Source organism: Nycticebus coucang, chromosome 21 (assembly GCF_027406575.1).
Source record: "Nycticebus coucang isolate mNycCou1 chromosome 21, mNycCou1.pri, whole genome shotgun sequence".
NCBI classification, from domain to species: Eukaryota; Metazoa; Chordata; class Mammalia; order Primates; family Lorisidae; genus Nycticebus; species Nycticebus coucang.
The window spans coordinates 45668752-45690333 of NC_069800.1; the positions used below are offsets into that span (position 1 = coordinate 45668752).

The 21582-nt window shown below is 42.4% G+C and overlaps 1 protein-coding gene across 1 annotated transcript in view; it reads left to right on the plus strand.

Annotated features, from left to right (window-relative positions):
• The window catches only part of FAM83D (family with sequence similarity 83 member D), a 26527-nt gene extending 15626 nt beyond the window's left edge, over positions 1 to 10901 (plus strand). The window contains exons 3-4 of the mRNA XM_053574573.1: positions 3403 to 3527; positions 7401 to 10901. Of these exons, the coding sequence (XP_053430548.1) occupies positions 3403 to 3527; positions 7401 to 8379 (1104 nt within the window). The 3' untranslated portion in view covers positions 8380 to 10901. The remainder of the gene's footprint in view (positions 1 to 3402; positions 3528 to 7400) is intronic.
• The last annotated feature ends 10681 nt before the right edge of the window (positions 10902 to 21582 follow it).

Genomic DNA, 21582 nt, shown 5'->3' on the forward strand with positions numbered 1-21582 from the left:
CCTGCCAAACAACAAAGACAAGTAAACCAAAAAATACCCGGGCATTGTGGCGGGCGCCTGTAGTCCCAGCTACTTGGGAGTCTGAGGCAAGAGAATCGCTTAAGCCCAGGGGTTGGAGGTTGCTGTGAGCTGTGATGCCACGGCACTCTACCCAGGGCCACAGCTTGAAGCTCTGTCTCAAAAAAATATAAATAAATTACATAAAAATAAAAGAATAGGGCGGCTCCTGTGGCTGAAAGGGGTAGGGTACTGGCCCCATATGCTGGAGGTGGTAGGTTTGAGCCCAGCCCTGGCCAAAATAAAATAAAATAAAAGAATAATAAAAATAGAAAAATCAGCTAGGTGTTGTGGTGGGCACATGGAGTCCCAGCTACTCAGGAGGCTGAGGCAAGAGGATCACTTGAACCCCGGAGTTGGAGGTTTCTGTGAGCTATGATGTTGCCACAGTGCTCTATCCTGGGCAACAGAGTAAGACTGTCTCAAAAAAAAAAAAAGTTAAAGAAAATCCATAAATAATACAAGGAATTCCTGAATACTCTTTGCCCAAGTTCTTCACATGTTAACATCTTAGAAATGTCAGCACAACTAACAAAATCAGGAAATAAGTTTGATATAATACTATCTAATCTGTAGACATTATGAATTTCACCAGGTGTTCCACTAATGCCCCTTTTCTGGTCTAAGATCTAATCCATAACCACACCTGCATTTAGTTGTCAGGTTTGCTTGGCTTCTTTTAATCTATCTTTCTTTTTGGTCTCTCTTTTTTTTTTGTCCTTAAGAAATGGGTGTTTTACTCTATTACTTAGGCTGATCTTGAACTCCTGGCCTTAAGTGATCCTCCCACGGCAGCCTCCCATGTAGCTGAGGTCACAGCATGTGCTACCATGCCCAGCTGAGTCTTGAGACTTTTGAGGAATACTAGCCAGTTTCCTGTAGAATTTGTTTCCTCAAGGTTAAATTCAGGTTGTTGGATTTTGGTAAGGATACCACAAAAGTGGTATTATATCTTGCCATGGTTTTTCTTTTCTCTCTCTCTTTTTTTTTTTTAAAGAGACAGAGTCTCATGTTATCATCCTCGGTAGAGTACTATGGCATCACAGCTCACAGCAACTTCCAGCTCTTGGGTTTAGGTGATTCTTTTGCCTCAGCCTCCCAAGTAGCTGGGACTACAGGTGCCCACCATGACGCCCGGCATTTTTTGTTGCAGTTTGGCTGGGGCCAGGTTTGAACCCACCACCCTCAGTATGTGGGGCCATCGCCCTACTCACTGAGCCACAGGCGCCGCCCTCTTGCCATGGTTTTTGTTTTGTCTTTTGTTTTTAGCTTACTTTGAATAATGATAGGTTCACAGAGCTCGTAAAGGTAGCATAGAGAAATTTCATTCCTATACTCTTCTCTCACTTTCCCCAGTGGCTGCATCTTATAGGACACTATCAAACGCTGGAATTTGGCTGGGTGCAGTAGCTCACGCCTGTAATCCTAACACTTTTGGGAGGCTGAGGTGGGAGGATTGGTTGAGGCCAGGGATTTGAGACTAGCCTAAGCAAGAGCAGGACCCCAACTCTACAAAAAGTAGGAAAACTAACCTGACATCATCCTTTAGTTCTGGGTATTTGGGAGGCTGAGGTTAGAGGATTGCTTGAATTTGTGAATTTGAGGTTGCAGTGACCCATGGTGGCACCGCTGCACCCTTGCCCAGTTGACAGAGTGAGACCCTGTCTCAAAAACAAAACAAAACAAAAAGCCTGGAAATGGACATGGTGTACTGTGTGTAGTTCCATGCCATTGTCTCATTGCACTGTGTACATAGGGCACAGAACTGGTCTGTCACTATAAAGCTTCCCTCCTGCTGCACTTCTGCAGGCACCTCACTGCTCTCTGGGCCTCCCTGCCACCATCTTTAACTTCTGGCAACCACTAATTTGTTCTCTATTGCTGTAGTTTTGTCATTGTGAGGTTTTTTTAAATTGATAGTGAAGATTTATAAAAGTTCAAAGGGAACTTACTGGATTTAAAATCTTTATTTTCATGAATCACCACAATAAAATAAAAGTTGATTTTTTAAATTGTTGATTCTGGGGCATAAAAGTCCTATAGAGATGGGGTCCTGCTCTTGCTCAGGCTGGTCTCAAATCCCTGGCCTCAACCAATCCTCCCACCTCAGCCTCCCAAAGTGTTAGGATTGCAGGCACGAGCTACTGCACCCAGCCAAATTCCAGCATTTGATAGTGTCCTATAAGATGCAGTCTCTGGGGAAACTGAGAAGACTTCAGGGTAATGTGAGGGTACAAACAACCAAATCACAATATTTGAATTTGTTAGGTAGAATCCCTCCTGTAGTTATGGCCTGCATCCAAAAAGTGTGTCATATGCTCCTACATTGTACCCATTCAGTGGGAGTACCCCAAACCTCTCTCCTCCATTTAGAGTTTTATATAAATGAAATTATATAGTATGAGACCTTTTGAGATTGGCTTTTCCCCCATCACAATGTCCTTGAAATCCATCCAAGTAGTTGCATGTATCAACAGTTTGTTCCTTCTTACTGCCAGGTGCTATCATATATAGTATGGCTTTGCCACAGTTTAGCATTTATCCACTGAAGGACATTTGAATAGTTTCCAGTTTTTGTCTCTTATGAATAAAGTTGCCATGAACCTTTGTGTAGATGGTGGACATAGGTTTTCATTATAGGGACTCTATAGGTCTGTGGAATGAATGAGTCAAACAAAAGTCTTAAACACTTAAGTATGTAAGATTTCTAACAATATATTGCTCCAGGGAATGTAGATTGTTTTAGAATTTTACGTATCATTGTGTGTAATTTACTTGTGTCAGTTGACAGATAATCATGCATACAGGTGCAGTATACGATCCTGTGTAGTGCCAGTGTCCCTTTTTGGTAATTACGCATTTGTAGACGTGACAATGCTGATTAAGCTGCGTGTGATGTTTCTGCCTCAGCATCCTGTTAGGGAAGGCTCGTCCTATGCTCCTCTTCCCTATACCCATTAGGAGCGGGGGGTACGTGAGGCTGGGCAGTTATTCTGATGTGATGCTATTAAACAAAAGAGCAGGAGAAAGATCAGCCTAGTTTGCTTCAGAATCATTGCTTGGATTCTGTTGTTCAGTATCCCAAAAAGGTAAATCTTTTTTAGAGCATATATACAAGTAAATATAGGAAAAGGACATATGAAAAGATGGCGTGAGAGAGAAGTGGAGTCCTGAGAACCATCTGGCTAGCATGTCACGTGTGTTGCCACTACATGGCAACGCTAAGCCAGGCATCTGCCAGTAAGTGTGTTTGGGAATTATAAGCTAGCCCTCCTGTCTTAATCATTTGCTCCCCAGATGAGTGTTGCTGAACTGTTCATTTTTCTCCCACTCTCCTGTCAACAGCTGATGACAGTTCGGACTATTACGGGAAACATCTACTATGCAAGATCAGGAACGAAAATTGTTGGGAAGGTTCACGAAAAGTTCACATTGATTGACGGCATTCGCGTGGCAACAGGCTCCTACAGGTAAGTTTCTAACCTGTCCATTGCTTATTAATCTAAGCTCTTAGGAAGAAACATGTCATATAAAGGTAAAAATTTTTTTCCTCAATGAGAACCTTTATTGCTAATCATTCTGATACATGCCGTGTATGTGTGTGTGTGTGTGTGAGAGAGAGAGAGAGAGAGAGTTAACAAGGTTTTGTGTGTGTGTGTGTGTGTGTGTGTGTGTGAGAGAGAGAGTTAAAGGTAGGCATCACCTTCCTGTCTTGTGGTTTGTAAAAATAAAATGCAGAAGATAAACTTGCCATGAGGCCACACAGTTAGCAATTCCTAGATTCAGTCCCTGTCCCAGGTGGATGAATTTGGTGTCTGAATCCTTGTTCCTTAGTAATTTTGACCTTACTTGCCCTGCTTATGTAAGGGTAGGAGCATTTGCAGGCATTAGCATCCATGTTGAAGGCAAAGCCAATGTTGTCACCTTTAGACTTAAATCGTTTCCTTTGCTTCAAGCTTGTAATTTAGTTCTTTAGTCTAGAAAATACTGGTCATGTTTCTGACCACACCTTTGAAGTTTCACTTTGGCAATGGTGCCTTAAGGTAGACAACAGGGAAGTTGAATGGAGGGTGGACATAATTATACCCATCTCCAGAAGTTGTGCCATTTTACTTATGTGGCTCCAATGATCATGTGTTTCGCCACTTTTGCATAAGATTGTCTGATAGTATGTATGAGAGCTGTTTGTAGAGTTTTAAAAAGAAAAACTCATTTTTGAATAAATGAGTGTCCCTGAGTGATAATTATGTGTCAGCCGTGAGTAAAGGTTGAAATGCAAAGGTTCAGGGAAGATGAGGTGATAAGATTAAGGAACTCTTTGATACTTTTCAAACAGTACCATCCTCGGTCAGAACAAAATCTGAACCCCTTGGTGAGACTTCCTTTTGTAAGTTTATAAGTGGCAGGAAGAAACTATGTTTTTACCCAGAGTAAGATTTATCTATATTGGTGGCGCCTGTGGCTCAGTTGGTAAGGCTCCGGCCCCATATGCCGAGGGTGGCGGGTTCAAACCCCGCCCCAGCTAAACTGCAACCAAAAAATAGCTGGGTGTTGTGGCGGGCGCCTGTAGTCCCAGCTGCTCGGGAGGCTGAGGCAAGAGAATCGCTTAAGCCCAGGAGTTGGAGGTTGCTGTGAGCTGTGTGATGCCATGGCACTCTACCGAGGGTGATAAAGTGAGACTCTTGTCTCTACAAAAAAAAAAAAAAAAAAGATTTATCTATATTAATGAAACACAGCTCCAAATGGTTTTTGGCTATTCTAAAACATAGAAATAAAAAAAATTTACCCTCTGCAAATGATACATGCTGCCAATGGTAACAACGATAGCTTCCATTTGTTGAGGATGATTGATTTATAATCCTGATGTTTGTGCTTTGTTTACATTGTCTCATTTCAAAAGAATCTTCCTTTTCAGGCTTTGAAGGCAATTCTCAGGTGGATTCCATTAACTGACATTTTTGGTTGCAAAAGACAAAGTTGACACTATGTTTTACTATCTCATTTAAACCTACTTTTACAAATTTCTATATCCCTGGGGTGATTGCAAGTGTAAGAAAGTTAACTCAAACTAGTTTATGCAAAATGAAACTTATTGAATGGCAGAACTTGGAAGTGTAGAAAGGTGCAGTTGGGTTTTGACCAGGGAGCTGTACGTCGATCAGAATACTGGTTCTGCCTTTTCGAATCTAGTTGATCTTTACTCTCAGGCAGGCTTTCCCTTTGAAGGCCAAGATCCTGGCTCACTGACATAGCCTTGATTTCCAAAGAGTGAAACTCTTTCTCTCAGTACTGCTGTCAATCTCTGAAAAATTACTTGGCCCTGATGGGGTTACATGTCCCCCTGGATGAATCCCAGTATCCACAGGCATAGGATCTCTGGTTAGCCTGGATCACATGCCTGGCTCATTGGGATTAGAGAGGGTGCAGAAATAAAAGCTTCCCTGGGTAGGGGTGCGCTTGAGTTCTGATAGCAGAGGAAAGGGAAAGGATTCCTGCTGGACGGGCGAAGGCCAATGGCCGCAAGTCAGCTCTAACATGTCTGGAGCAATGGTGATTTGTGACATGGTAGTGCTAGATGAGGTAGTAAGGAAGGGGGCATTAGCAATTGATAAGGACTAGGGCCTGACCTGGATTCCACCAGTAGCTCCCTGCTATGACATCTCCAGCTGGTTTCTTCACCTCTAAAATTATGGTCCCTAGTCTGAGTATTTAAAAGCCCTTTCGGGTTTTTAAAAACTCTGAGTCTTTCCTTTTGGCCAGAGACGCCATCTTCCAGTAATTCACCAAAATGACAAATTCAAAGGGAGAGAGGACAGACACCCAATACATGCGCTGTCTAGGCTTTTTAGAAAATGTGGGCTTATTCCTTTGGCCACACATATGCAATCTCCAAGAAAGGTGATATTGTAGACATCAAGGGAATGAGTCCTGTTCAAAAAGGCATGCCACGCAAATGTTACCATGGCAAAACTGGAAGAGTATACAGCGTCACCCAGCATGCTGTTGGCATTGTTATAAACAAACAAGGGCAAGATTTTTGCCAAGAGCATTAATGTTCATATTGAGCATATTAAGGACTTTAAGAGCCGAGATAGCTTCCTAAAAGGCATGAAGGAAAATGATCAGAAAAAGGACACCAAAGAGAAAGGTACCTGGGTTCAACTGAAGTGCCAGCCTTCTCCACCCAGAGAACCAATGGAAAGGAGCCTGAGCTCCTAGAACCCGTTCCCTATAAATTCATGGCATAATAGGCTACAGCATAGCACACAGGATAACCAAGAGAACAAACAGCATAAGATGCTGGAACTTATTCCCCGTGAATTCACGGCATAATAGGCTACAGCATAGCACACAGGAGAACCAAGAGAACAAACAGAACAGGAGCATAAGGTGCTGGAACTTATTCCCCGTGAATTCATGGCGTAATAGGCTACAGCATAGCACACAGGATAACCAAGAGAACAAACAGCATAAGATGCTGGAACTTATTCCCTGTGAATTCACGGCATAATAGGCTACAGCATAGCACACAGGAGAACCAAGAGAACAAACAGAACAGGAGCATAAGGTGCTGGAACTTATTCCCCGTGAATTCACGGCATAATAGGCTACAGCATAGCACACAGGAGAACCAAGAGAACAAACAGAACAGGAGCATAAGATGCTGGAACTTATTCCCCGTGAATTCATGGCGTAATAGGCTACAGCATAGCACACAGGATAACCAAGAGAACAAACAGCATAAGATGCTGGAACTTATTCCCCGTGAATTCACGGCATAATAGGCTACAGCATAGCACACAGGATAACCAAGAGAACAAACAGCATAAGATGCTGGAACTTATTCCCCGTGAATTCATGGCGTAATAGGCTACAGCATAGCACACAGGAGAACCAAGAGAACAAACAGAACAGGAGCATAAGGTGCTGGAACTTATTCCCCGTGAATTCATGGCGTAATAGGCATAGCAAGCTTTGTTACACTCAATGGAAAGGCACCTCCCTGAGCAGCTGAAACCTTTTCCCTATGAATTCATGACATAATAGATATTAAAAATAAAAGGCTACTGTACAAATGTTAAAAATAAACTCTGAGGCTGAGGATTGTGTAAGTTTTAGTGTGTTGGCTAAACAGTTGTTCTTTTTCCTTTTATGTTAACGCATACGTATGTTACATACATGTGATGAGGTGAGTTGAACGCATGCTAAATGGGAGGTATGAGATCACCAAAGTTGTGAATCTGATGTGGCAGGGTCTAGGCTATATTATTCAGATTGGTGGTAAATAAACTAAAATTGCTCATCCTTACCAGCTTCTGTTTTGTTTGTTTTTAATCCTTAAGTTTCACATGGACGGATGGCAAATTGAACAGCAGTAACTTGGTAATTCTATCTGGCCAAGTGGTGGAACACTTTGACTTGGAGTTCCGAATTCTCTATGCCCAATCAACGCCTATCAGCCCCAAACTCCTGTCTAACTTCCAGATCAGCAACAAGTTTGACTATCTGGCTGACCAGAAACCACAGTCCAGGGAGCTCACGTTGGGCAACTTGCTGCGCATGCGGCTGGCCAGACTCTCAAGTACACCCAGGAAGAGTGACCTGGACTCAGAGGTGCCCACCGAGCGCGAGGCGGAGACCAAGTGCCGCGACTCAGGGTCCTCCACCCTTAGTGAGGAAGACCACTTCAACAGCCACAAGAATGAACCAGAGAGCAGAAAGTCTGCTGATGTGGCCACACAAACAGAGCCAGGAGAGCAGGTGTGTGCAGTGCATGTGGGAACACAAGTCAGCACTGTCATGGCATGTGCCGGGACCCAAGCCGCAGTCCCCACCAGGGGAGTGAGCTCCCAAACCATGGTTTGGTCCAAGTCGGCCACCACTCAGACTGATTCGGACGAGCACATGCTCTTTACTCAGGGAACCCCATCTAAAGAAGGGTCACCAGTCTCAAAAATGTCTGTTTCGAGATCTTCCAGTTTAAAGTCTTCTTCCTCCTTGTCTTCCCAAGGATCCGTGGCAAGCTCCACAGGTTCCCACGCTTCCATCAGAGCCACCGATGTCCACAGTCCTGGATATCCCAAGTACTTGGGCACCCCCCACTTGGATCTGTACTTGAGAGACTCCTTTAGAAACTTGAATAAAGAGCGGCAGTTTCACTTTGCTGGTATCAGGTCCCGGCTCAACAACATGCTGGCCATGTTGTCAAGGAGAACATTCTTTACCGAAAACTACCTTGGTTTTAACTCTGGAAATTTTAACAGAGCACCGGTTAATTTGCTTGCTATTAGAGATATAACACTTTATCCTTCTTATCAGTAACTGCTCAGGGCTCAGACTCCTGGGCTCAGCCAGGCTTGGCATCATCCAAGCTTCCTGCTTTAAAACGTGTGTCCCTAATTGCCTTTCTTTCCCTTGACTTGTCTGAATTCTGCACATTATTTTACATGCTTCTGTTTTATTTTTGTCATGCACAAACCAGGTACTGGTTTTATGGTTTATGGGTAGGGTTTTTTGCACAGTTTTAGTACAGTCATGCACTACATAATGATGTGGTGGACCACAGATACGGTGGTGCTCCCATAAGATTATAATACCATATTTTTACAATACTTTTCTTATGTTTTGTTTATAGATACATAAAATACCACTGTGTTACAGTTGCCTGTGGTATTCGGCATAATAACACGCTGTCCAGGTTTATGTCATAAGGCCTAGGTGTGTAGAATGTTATGCCATCCAGGTTTGTGTAAGGACACTTCATGATGCTCACACAACTACGGGATGGGCTGAAGACACATTTCTCAGAACTTATCCCTGTCAAGTGACACGTGACTGTACTGATGTCTCTTAAAGAGAATATTCAGGTGTTCTAAGGTCAATTCAGGTAAGAGATGGAATATATTTTTTGATGTAATAATTTTATTACAACAAAATGGAATAAAAATGTTACACACTCACTGGGGTTATCCCATTTTATAACATACATTATGTTTCCTAAAGTTACAGTGAACTCAAAAACAGTCCTGCACTGTCCTGTTGCTTCCCGTGAGGTCTCAGAACTACAGTTTCATCAGACATGAAAGTTCCCCCCCAAAATTATCATGAAAACTGAACTTTCATGGAGAACATAGGTAAAGGAAAGGCCTTAGACGGTAAGAGAAGGGGGAACTGAGAAAACATGTGGAGGGAAGCTTTATAAACGTCACAGAAGCTCACTATTGCATTGCTATAATCCAGAAACCCCCGCAATCTGACCCTCAGGCTTTTGCACATGCTGAGCTAAGGGTGGGGATTTGGTGGCCAGACTATAATGACTGTTCTTCTTTAAAGAAAACAGCAAAAATGCATTGTCAGAATCGATAATATTGGTGTCTTGTGGCCAAGAATCTTTACCTGCTCCCAGAACCCAGCTGGAAGAGTGTATCACATCCACTTTGCAGTAACGCTTGCTGGAGGTGAAGGCCTAAGCGCCCCGTAGAGCAAGGGTCCCTGCTGTCTTGGTCTCCCAGGGGGAACCGTGATCCTCCTCTACAAATAGGACACTTCTCGTGTCCTCATTAAGTCTTATATAACAAGTGGCCATTTCCACATTCAGAGGATCCTCCACCCTGAAGTTGCTCAGCATATCTGGGATTCTCCAGTGTTACCCCCAGCACTTGAGCTCTGGATTCACTGGCTGGGGCTTTAGCGTCTGCACCAACTCAGTTGTTCCCAGGTCCTACAGCAGCTCCAGGGCCGGTTTGTGGCTTGTCTGTCAGCTTTCTGTATATGTGTCTCATCCTTTTTGTTGGGCCATTCTCCATTGTCTTCAAGTTGACGGAAAATCTCTGTCCAGCATCTCCAGATGTAATTGCTCCTCCTCATGGAGAACTAGATGCATCTTCTGATAGGGAATTTTGATCACTATTTTCCTCAAGGCCACGTAGTCTGTGAATGAATGAGTTTTGCTGGTTTCCTGATTTAGATGGTTTTGTGCTCCTGAGTCATTTTTCATAAAGAGTCCATTTTCTTCACAAGTTCCTCCTGGGACTATTCAGCCCATTCTACTGGACAGAGACTGTGAGTTGTGTGCTCTGGTGCCTCCGAGCAGGACCCACAGAGCAGTGTCTTGTCGGCCTCACAGAAGAGCCCCTTCACCTCCATGTGTGCCCCACAGATCTGCTTCTCTGAGGTGTGGACCTGCCTGGCAAGGGAAACCAGCTTCTTGAGTAGGAAATTGGTTTTGAAGTCTGCCTTCTCTGATCTTTCCCTGCACTGGAGGGCAGCACACTGGGGTCTCCTCCCAGCAGAAGTGGAGGCCGGGCCGGCAAAAGTTGTGCCCACAGTCTATGGTGATGGAGTCTATGAAGTAGTTCATGCATACGATGGGCAGGTGAGTTCATTCTGGAGGGCGTCCAAGGTGTCTGAATCCATGTTTCTCAAAATTAAATCCGAGTCGACTCTAACTGCTGGAAGCTCTGACAGATCTGTTGATAACCATATCAACAGGTTAGCAGTAACTCTTGGCTCTCCAAAGCCCCGCAGCCACTAGTTCAGTGGGTCTTTTCTGGAGAAGTCCTTGAGAAGGAGTATGCTTTGTATTTTTATTCATTTGTGCGCTCTTCTGTTTTAGAAGTCTGAATCACCATTGTTTTTATGATCTAAATCCGGTTTAGAAAAAGAAAACTGTATCTTAATTGTTTATCACTTTAGAATATCTGTTCTTAGCATTAAAAAATACAAAGAACTTTTGATTGCCTGAGTGCTTTTTTTTTTTTTTTCCTTTCCCTCTGGTACTTTTTTCTTTAAATCTAGGAGGGTGTCACACATAAATGCACCTTGCAGTTATTCTTACAGTGTCAGCGCAGAGAAGAAGTAGATGATCCAAATAGTAAAAGGGAAAATATATTCACTTAAAAGTTAGAAGACATAAAGCTAATATTGGGATTATACCTTCATGAGCAGTTTAAATATTAATACTCCTCTATAGTTTGAGTGAGAAAGCTGGGCAGAAATAGGACTTTGCATGTGCTCTGGCTTTTCTCTTATTCAAAGCAGCAGCAGGAGCTATTTCTATTTGGACCATGGTTCTCTGCTTCTCTGCCAAAGGAGGCTGTAGTGTACATTCCTAGATTCATCCCTGATATGAACTCTACTGGCCCCATGGGCCTCATTTCATCAGATGGGTGTACAGTGATTTAGCAATTTGATATCCTAAAATAGAGGCAAAGGAGGACATGCCAGTTAGCTCAGATTCCTGCTCCAGTGGCAGGCGATGTGACTGGTTTCTACACCCTGCTAATCAGACTGTGGAATCCTATTTTTGTCTCATTCACATGAACAGAAGGAAGAGAGTTATGATGTGTCTTATTCCTCCTTTTGACTTGGTGAGAGCAAAAGCAGTCTACACCTAGAATGCGGACGACCGGTGCTGATGCTCTTGCCTCGTACACGTCGGGACTCTCAGGATGAGCAGGTCACTTGCTGGCTTTGTGCTGTCATCTCTGGCTGTGAAGCAAACATAAACCGGTCCATGTCTGGATGTAACAACTCTGGGCTAAGCCTTGAATAAATATGTTGTAATTTGAAACCATTTTACAGGTATAGGTCACTTCATTTATTTTTTAGAGACAGGATCTTGCTTTGTTGCCCAGGCTGGAGTGCAATGGCACGATCTTAGCTCATGGTAACTTTGCTTATTTTTACAAAGCTTATAGTAACTTTAATCTATTGGGTTCAAGTGATCCTCCTGCCTCAGCCTCCCAAGTAGCTATGACTAAGGCACCCATGCCTGGCTAATTTTTGAATTTTTTATAGAGATGGGGTCTTGCTATGTGTATGCTTGCCTAGGCTGGTGTCATACTCTCGGCCTCAAGTGAGGCTCCCACCTTGGCCTCCAAAGTGTTTGGATTATAGGAGTGAGCTGCTGTGCCCAGCCAGGTCTTAGGTCACTTCATATGTGTCACATTTGATTCTCACAACAATGTAGTAGAGACCTATGTAGGTTGCACAGCTCTTATTTCCAGTTTTCAGATGGGGAAACTGAGGCTTGTTCTTCCTGTACTCAAGCGCCCCCCCCCTCAAGCTCCCTTCTCCACTCCTCCCTCCCTCGCTTCCTAGAGAAGCTCCACCCTGGCTGGGCCCTGGTATTTTGGTATTTTTTTCTTTGTTTCTTTAACCAGCATATACTCTGGGGTTTTAAAATGTAAATTGCAACATATACCTCTACCTTGGGCTTTATCATTAAAAAGAACTTTCCTGAAAGCTGGTAGACATAAATTATATTGAATTCAAGTGCGTTTCCTGGAAATGAGTGTTCACAAGATGAATGTGCACAATAAATACATAAAATTGGGCCCAGTGGCTCACGCCTGTGATCCTACTATTCTGGGAGGCCGAGGTGTGTGGATTGCATGAGCTCAGGAGTTCAAGACCAGCCTGAGCAAGAGTGAGATCCACCATATCTACTGGAAAAAAAAAAAAATAGAAAAACTAGTTGGGCATGGTGGTGCATGCCTGTAGTCCTAGCTACTTGGGAGGCTGAGGCAAGAAGATCACTTGAGCCCAGGAGTTTGAGATTGCTGTGAGCTGTGATGACGCCATGGCAGTCTACCCATGGGGTGACAGAGTGAGACTCTATCTCAGAAAAATACATAAAATTAAAGAAACAGGCTCAGATTAAGTAGCATATTAGAGATCATGTGACTTATAAATGGTGACACTAGAATTTAAACACAGGTTTCCAGGTTCCAAGGTCAGTGCTGTTAAACACAGCTGTCTATATGCAGTGTGGAGGCATTGGGGAGTGTATCTTGAGAGGGCAGTTAATGCACTGGGGATTGGAAAACAAAAACTTAGTTCCCTTAAATGCAGGTACAAAATCCTAATCTATGATAGTATATTTTAATTTTGTTTGAAATTTTTAACTTGATCTTCTATGGAACTGTTAATAAGATCACATAAATAAAGGTTTGCTGGACTAAAATTCAAACAGGTTTCTATATTGCAGGACTACTCAGATCTTTGAAGTAACGATCAGTGAATTTCTCAGAGCAGGGCTGGTATATGATCTGTCACAAACTTAACAGACCACAGAGTTCTCTTTTTGTGGAGCAAGACTCAAAACCATTATTCTCTGAAAGTGTTGCCAAAAATTAGAAGTTAGAGCAAGAGATACGTAGAATTCTGTACAATAGTCCAGTCTCTGGGAATAAGCCAAGTTTTTCTGGGGCTTGAGACTGGAAAGTATTCCCAAAGTGAGATCTGAGGACCACCTGCATCAGAGTCTGCTGCAGTGTTGCTTCTCCAGCCTGCTCCCATGAGAGGGGAGAGTGAGTGTAGCAGCACCTATGGTTCAAAAATGTTCGTTACACCTGCTTGCGAAAGAACTATGTTCCTCTGCCCTTCTGTCAGATTTGGCCATTACAGACTCGGCTGCAAATATTTCAAGAGATCTCTAAAAGGTAACTCATTTTTAGAAAACCACAATACCATTATCATACCTAATCAATATTGATAAAAATTTACATCAAATGAATACTCGTTATTCAAATTCAGTTGTCTGTTTTTTGTTCTCCCTGATGGCTGGTCTGAATTAGAAATCAATCCATGCAGTTTCACAGTCAACCCAATCAGACTGTAGTGTTGATATTCTCTTGTAAAACTTAAGGAATCAAAATAATAGTAATAAAAAAAGAATCCATTGAATAGATGGCTACCCTACCTCTGAAAGCAGTTGGGATGAGGAGTATCTATCTTTTCCTTAGAGGACCTAAAGTGAACAAGAGAACCTTAGGTATGAGGTTTTGTCTATTAAAAGTTGCCTGAAAGGGGCGGCGCCTGCGGCTCAGTGAGTAGGGTTCTGGCCCCATATACCAGGGGTGGCAAGTTCAAACCCGGCCCCAGGCAAACTGCAACAACAACAATAACAACAAAAATAGCCGACTGTTGTGGTGGGCACCTGTAATCCCAGCTTCTCGGGAGGATGAGGCAAGAGAATTGCCTAAGCCCAACTACCGCAAGTTGCTGTGAGCTATGATGCCAGAGCACTCTACCAAGGGCAACAAAGTGAGACTCTGTCTCAAAAAAAAAAAAAAAAGTTGCCTGAAGGAAACCCAAGGGTGAGGGCTAAACAATGCAGTCAGGAGTGAGGATAAACGTGCACGATACGATGTGCACAATTACTGTGTGTAGGCTACATGTTTAAGCTTTCCAGTAACCAGGACAAGAAAGTGGTGAAATGCACTAATGCACAATATCCTCAAGATGAAAGTTAATCCAGGTACAGAAAAAACAATGATTCCTGGTTCTAAGAGAAGGTAAGAATTTCTTTTCTTGGCTCGACGCCTGTAGCTCAGTAGCTAGAGTGCCAGCCACATACATAGGAGGTGGCAGATTCAAATACAGTCCGGGCCTGCTAAACAACAGTGACAACTATAACCAAAAAATAACTGGGCATTGTCGCAGGTGCCTGTAGTCCCAGCTACTTGGGAGGCTGAGGCAAGAGAGTCGCTTAAGCCTAAGAGTTGGAGGTTGCTGTGAGCTGTGACACCATAGCACTCTACTGAGGGTGACATAAACTCTGTTTAAAAAAAAAAAAAATTTCTGGAATACTGTTCCACTATTTTTTTTTTTAAAGCAGCAACCTCCAACTCTTGGGCTTACGTGATTCTCTTGCCTCAGCCTCCCAAGTAGCTGGGACTACAGACACCCTCCACAATGCCCGGCTATTTTTTGGTTGTGGTTGTCATTGTTTGGCAGCCCAGGGCTGGGTTCAAACCCAAGCTCTGGTGTATGTGGCTGGTGTCCTTGCCGCTGAGATACAGGCACCGAGCCACTATTATTATTATTATTTTTTTACAAACAGGGTCTTGCTGTTGTTGAGGCTGGTCTTGAACTCCTGAGCTCAAGCAATCTACTTGCCTCAGCCTCCCAGAGTTCTAGGATTAGGGTGTGAGCCACTGTGCCTGGCTAAGAATTTTTTACAAGAATCTTTTCACAAAATGTTTGGAAAGAAGTTTGGAGAACACTCAAGGAACTAAAAGTAGACCTACCATTCGATCCTGCAGTTCCTCTACTAGGTATATACCCAGATGATCAAAAATTATTTTACTGGTGGCGCCTGTGGCTCAGTGGGTAGGGTGCCAGCCCAATATACTGAGGGTGGTGGGTTCGAACCCAGCCCCAGCCAAACTGCAACAACAAAAAAAATAGCTGGGCGTTGTGGTGGTCGTCTGTAGTCCCAGCTGCTCGGAAGGCTGAGGCAAGAGAATCGCCTGAGCCCAGGAGTTGGAGGTTGCTGTGAGCTGTGATGCCACGTTACTCTACTGAGGGTGACAAAGTGAGACTCCGTCTCTAAAAAAAAAAATTATTTTACAACAAAGACATTTGCACCAGAATGTTTATTGCAGCCCAATTCAAAATTGCCAAGACATGCAAACAGCCCAAGTGCCCATTAACCCATGAATGGATTAACAAATTGTGGTATATGTACACCATGGAATACTATGCAGCCATAAAAAAGATGGAGACTTCACATCTTTTATGTTTACCTGGATGGAGCTGGAACAGATTCTTCTTAGTAAAGTATCTCAAGAATGGGGAAAAAAAAGTATCTAATGTACTCAATACTACTATGAAATCAATATATAATCACCTACACATTCATATGAATGGTAAAACTTAATTATAGTCCAGAAAGCAGAAGGGAAAAGGAGAGAGAGGGGAGGGGAGGGGGAAGGTGGGAGGAGGGAGGGTATTTGGGGGGACCTCACCTAATGTACATGATGCAATGGTACATTTCAAAACTATTAAGAGTATAATTGTGATGCGTGTATTACTTAGTTCAATGTAAGCACTTCCCATTGTATATCAAAGGAGTACACTGAACCCATAAATGCATCAATGTACAAAGTTATGATTTAATAAAAAATAATAATTAAAAAAAATAAGAGTAAGCTATTCGGGAGGCTGAAGCAAGAGAATCGCCTAAGCCCAAGAGCTGGAGGTTGCTGTGAGCTGTGACGCCACGGCACTCTATCAGGGGCAAAAAAGTGAGACTCTGTCTCTAAAAAAAATAAAAAATAAAAATAAATAAATAAGAGTATAATTGTGATGGATGTGTTGCTTAGTTCAATGTAAGCACTTCGCATTGTATATCAAATCAGTACACTGAAACCCATAAATGCATCAATGTACACAGTTATGATTTAATAAAAAATAAAAATAAATTTTTAAAAAAAGTAATGAGGTATCAAGGTACAAAAAGATTCTATGATGAATCTTAAATCCATATTCCTTTTTTTTTTTTTTTTTATGGTTTTTTTTGGCCGGGGCTGGGTTTGAACCTGCCACCTCCGGCATATGGGACCAGCGCCCTACTCCTTGAGCCACAGGTGCCACCCAATCCATATTCCTATGTGAAAGATGCCAATCTGAAAAAAGTCAGATACTATATGATTCCAATGATACAACATTCTGAAAGAGAAATGAAGGCATTAAACACATCCGTGGTTGCTGGGGAGGGGAGAAGAGTTGAGTAGATGAAGCACGGAGGTTGTTTAGCTTGTTGAAACTATTCTGCAGGCTACTGTAATGGTGACTGCAAGACATTAAGTATTTGTCAAAATACAGTGTACTTTATGGCACAAAAAGTCAATGTCAATAAATGCAATTTGAAAAAAATAATGCCAGGTTGGAGGATCCCAGGATGGAACATAGAGTTTAACAAAGGAACTAAATGTATTACAAATGTGTGAAATAAAGTGCTGACCTAAGTAAAAAAAAAAAAAGAAGAATCTTTTCACAAAGTGCTACTGTGAAGCATTCTGGTAAGCATATCCTGATAATAGCATACTGTGGAGGGTGCCTAGACCCTTAAACTCCACCAGGGTAACTGTCTGAAACTGTACGTGAGTTGAGTGTATTCAGACACATTCTGTGAGCAAGGAATATATATCTTACGTTGAATACATGCAGCAAAGCATTGTTAAGCTGGGCTTTACTGGTGCCACACACCTAGAAAATATGCCCCAGTTTGCCTGGCTGAGTTCCAGTTTATGTCTCTTATCCTCAGGTCCCATCTGGTTAACACCTTTTATTCTCAGAAGTGTCCCAGTTTCAAGAGTAAAGCATATGGTCATCCATATGTGTAGAAATGTGTAGAAAGCATTTTACAGACCTAAGGAGGCCTTCCTCAACTCATCTGACTTTCTAGAATTGCATGTCCCCTTAGGCCAATGAGATAGAAAGTGTCTTTCTCCAGGGATTTCTCCACAACTCTGTACCCAAATTTTTGAAGTTAAGTAAACACTTTTGCTTATGCTAATATGTGTGTGAATGTGATGATCTGTGCACAAGCCAACAAACCAGACAGGCTTACATATGTTACAAGTTGTGCAGGGCTATATCTTAGACTTAGTGGAAAATCCCAGTGTAGTACAACTCACTAAAGTAATTCTGCAAAGTACCACCTTCTTTCAGTTTGTGGGACAATTTTCTCAGGTGTGGCTTGATGGAAGCAACCAAAGGTAGTTAAGAAGTTTTCTTAGGAGGCTAACAGTTCTAGCACATGGATACATGGATGGTTGTAATGGACGACTGCTATTTTTGTTTCATTCATTCAATCATTCATGCTCTGATAATATGCTCAGATTTCCCTCTGGGGAACCATCTGTTCCCAACTCTCAGCTCATTTGGTTCTGGTGAAGCTAACCACACCTGGCTCTGGGGCTGGAATGTGTGACCTAGACCTAAGCCAATTAGTACGTCATATTCTGTGGTCTTTGTGATTGATTTAGGGATGGATACTTGGCCAGAGATACTTTTGCCAGGGAATTTTGGAAAGAGATTTGATGCTTGGGGATGTGGCTAGAGCTCTAACATGGCCTTCTTGTTATCATGTTACACCTGAGTCAGTAGCAGGTAAACATGACCAGAAAGAGTTCTGATTATGTCATATGTATCCTGTTGCAGCTGTGTCTCAAGTCAGAACTACTCATGGACATTTTAGTTTAAGAGACTTCCTTTTTTTTTCATACAAAGCCTTATTCTGTTGCCCAGGCTAGAGTGCCATGGCCTCAGCTTAGCTCATAGCAACCTCAAACTCCTGGGTTCAAGGAATCCTTTTGCCTCAGCCTTCTGAGTAGCTGGGACTATAGATGCCCACCACAACACTTGGCCAATTTTTTTATTTATAGTAGAGACAGAGTCACTCTTGCTCAGGCTGGTCTCAAACTCTTGAGCTAAAGGGATCCTCCTGCCTCCGCCTTCCAGAGTGCTAGGATTACGGGTGCAAGCCACCATGCCTGGCTTTGAATGAGCCATTTTTCTTAGGTGAGGTTGGGTTGGGTTTTTCTATCACTTATATCTATAAAATCCTTAACTGGTACAAAAAAGGAAAACCCCTAAATCCTATGCAAAATGGTCAACATGATCGGTCTGGAAATATTTCAAAGCAGAAAGTACCAATTACCATAGGCATAGAAAAACTTCTATATCTAATCCATGTAACATGATTTTGAAGATCATTATCTTTCTGGAAAAGCTATGATCATTTGGAAGTTGCAAAGTTCATCTCTGTATAATGAAATGATTAAAATTTTATGAAACTCTTGGACATAAATCCTGAATGCCATCTCCAGAAATAAGTTTTAATTTTAGGGAAGTAGTTTAGGCCTCTTTCTCAAAAATAGTTAATTAGGAAGACTAAGAATCTATTAAGACCATTCTAGTTTGTGACAATAAAATCACACCATCAATATGTAGGTTATTAAAGTATTTTCTCTAAATGAAACGTAAGCATGGCTCAGCGCCCATAGCTCAGTGAGTAGGGCACCGGCCACATACACCAAGGCTGGCGGGTTCAAGCCTGGCCCGGGCCTGCTAAACAACAATGACAACTGCAACCAAAAAATAGCCAAGCGTTGTGGCAGGTGCCTGTAGTCCCAGTTACTTGAGAGGCTGAGGCAAGAGAATCACTTAAGCCCAAGAGTTGGAGGTTGCTGTGAACAGTGACGCCGCAGCACTCTACCTACGGTGACATAGTGAGACTGTCTCCAAAAAAACAAAGTCTACGTAATCAATAAAACTCTTTGGGGACAGTATGACTTTGAGAACTTTCTGAGGCAGATGAACTGTCTCCTAGCTGAGCTAAACTCTCATAGCTTTAAATGGCCCATGTGGTTGAAAAAACACTGGGCTGGGACTTAGAAAGCCTGGGTTTTACTTTCAGTTCTGATACTAAATTATCCCATTGATTCTGCCTAAGTCCTTCTAATCTCTATGGACCTCAATTTTCATAAGGAAAGAAATTTAGGCTAGATTTTTTTTTTTTTTAAGAGTTTCATTCTGTCACCCTGGGTAGAGTGCCAGTGTCATCATAGCTCACAGCAACCTGGAACTTCTGGGCTCTTCAGTTCTATTTTTAGTAGAGATGGGATCCCCCTCTTGGTCAGGCTAGTCTCTTTGCCCAGCTATGCTAGATATTGATGAAAGTCTCTTCCAGTTTTAAGATTATGATCCAATAATTTGGAAATGACCAATCTACTGTCTCCTTATAAACAGAAGATTTGTCATATAAGTCATCAGTAATATATAAGATGTAGAAACAATTTTTAAAATGGTATTTATTTCATTTTTGTTTGTATTCACGTGTAAACCTTGGTTTCTATATTTGGTCCTTTAGTGAAAACAAGACCCAAATAAAACAAGGAAAGGCTGGCATGATGGCTCAGGCCTGTAATCCTAGTGAGAGAGGATACCTGGGAAGGGCGAGGTCCAGGAGAACAGGTCTTCTCAAGGAGACCACAAGAATACACCTGCAGGTTCCTCTCCCTCAGCTCTTGGGAATTTATAGACTTAACTTCCTGGAACTTGAAAATTCCTACTTCTGTGAAATCCTGGAGTTCTGTGGGGGCTGGAATAGCATCTCCTGCTTGATTCAAACTGACCAGTGAGAAAGGTACCTGTAGGTTGGAACTTTTTTGACTGGAGATAAAAAGGGAAAGACCAAGCCAGTCAGGGAGTGCAGCCATTCAAATTCTATGTCATAAGTTCCACTGGCTGAAATAAAAGCCCTTCCTCTTATAAACATGGTGTTTGGGTGCTCTTTCTCTCCACTGGGCTACGTCTTCCTGCAACACTAGCATTTTGGGAGGCTGAGACCAGTGGATGGCTTCAGCTTAGGTGTTTAAAACCAGCCTGAGCAAGAGTGAGACCCCCATCTCTACTAAAATAGAAAGACTAGCCAGGTCTAGTAGCAGGTGCCTATAGTCCCAGCTACTCTATTTGGGAAGCTGAGGCAAGAGCTGTGAGCTATGATGCTATAACACTCTACCAAGGGCCACAAAGTGAGACTCTATCTAAAATAAAATAAAATAAAATAAAATAAAATAAAATAAAATAAGATAAAAACAACTACAATACAATAAAATAAACAGGCTGGGCGCTGTGGCTCATGCCTGTAATCCTAGCACTCTGGGAGGCCAAGGAGGGTGGATCACCTGAGCTCAGGAGTTCGAGACCAGCCTGAGCAAGAGCAAGACCCCATCTCTAAAAAATAGCCGGGCGCCTATAGTCCCAGCTACCATGGAGCCTGAGGCAAGAGAATAGCTTTGAGGCCAAGAGTTTGAGGTTGCTGTGAGTTATGACATCACAGCACTCTATCAAGGGCCATACAGTGAGACTCTTGTCTCAAAAAATAAACAAATAAACAAGAATCAATTCCATGAAGAACTAAAACAAAGTACAAAGTATGGCGTTCACATATATGCTACTCAACAGGCTTTGTTACTTGGTTATACATATGAATGTGACAGGGTCTTTGTCCTCAGGAAGGTCCCAGTATAATAGTATAGTTCAACTAAGTAAATACTATCTTAAAAGTGAGCATATGGGTTCTATGGGTTCTACAGGAGAATGCATTAAGTTGGAGAGTGAATTCAGAGGTGGCCCTTAAAGGATGAGGATATTTTAAAGGAGGGATGGAGAATTCTAGAAAGGACTATGAATTCCATTCATATTTATGGTAGTAAATCAAAGGAGGTTATTTGTTGCATGAGTCTATGCAAGTAAATTCAGACTTTTCCCTCTGGTGGATTTGCTGTTTGAGTTGAGGTTCTAAGCGCTAACATGGATTGCCTGCTGTGTCTTGCAGCCTGATATATTCTTTACGTGTAATCTTACTTCATACCTTTTAAAACATTATTTTACAACTAAGATTCAGTGACAGCTACGAGCTAGCAAATGGCAAAGTCGAATCTCCAAGTCAGGGCTGCGTGTCTCCCGAGACCTTGCTCTTGTCATAGCTGCCATTTCACTCAAGGAATTCAGAAGTTTCTTCACAGCTTTAAAAATGCATAGATTTCAAACCCTCTCATTTCCTGCCAATTAATCGCCTACTTGTAAAGCATTTCCTCCACTTAAGCTCATTACTTCTCAGTAACTCTCCTTTGAGTTAGTGGAATCTTTCTCAAACTTATTAATGATAAGAATTTGGAAGCTTCTTAAAATACAGGTTCCCAGGCCAAGTCTCTGAGAGTGATT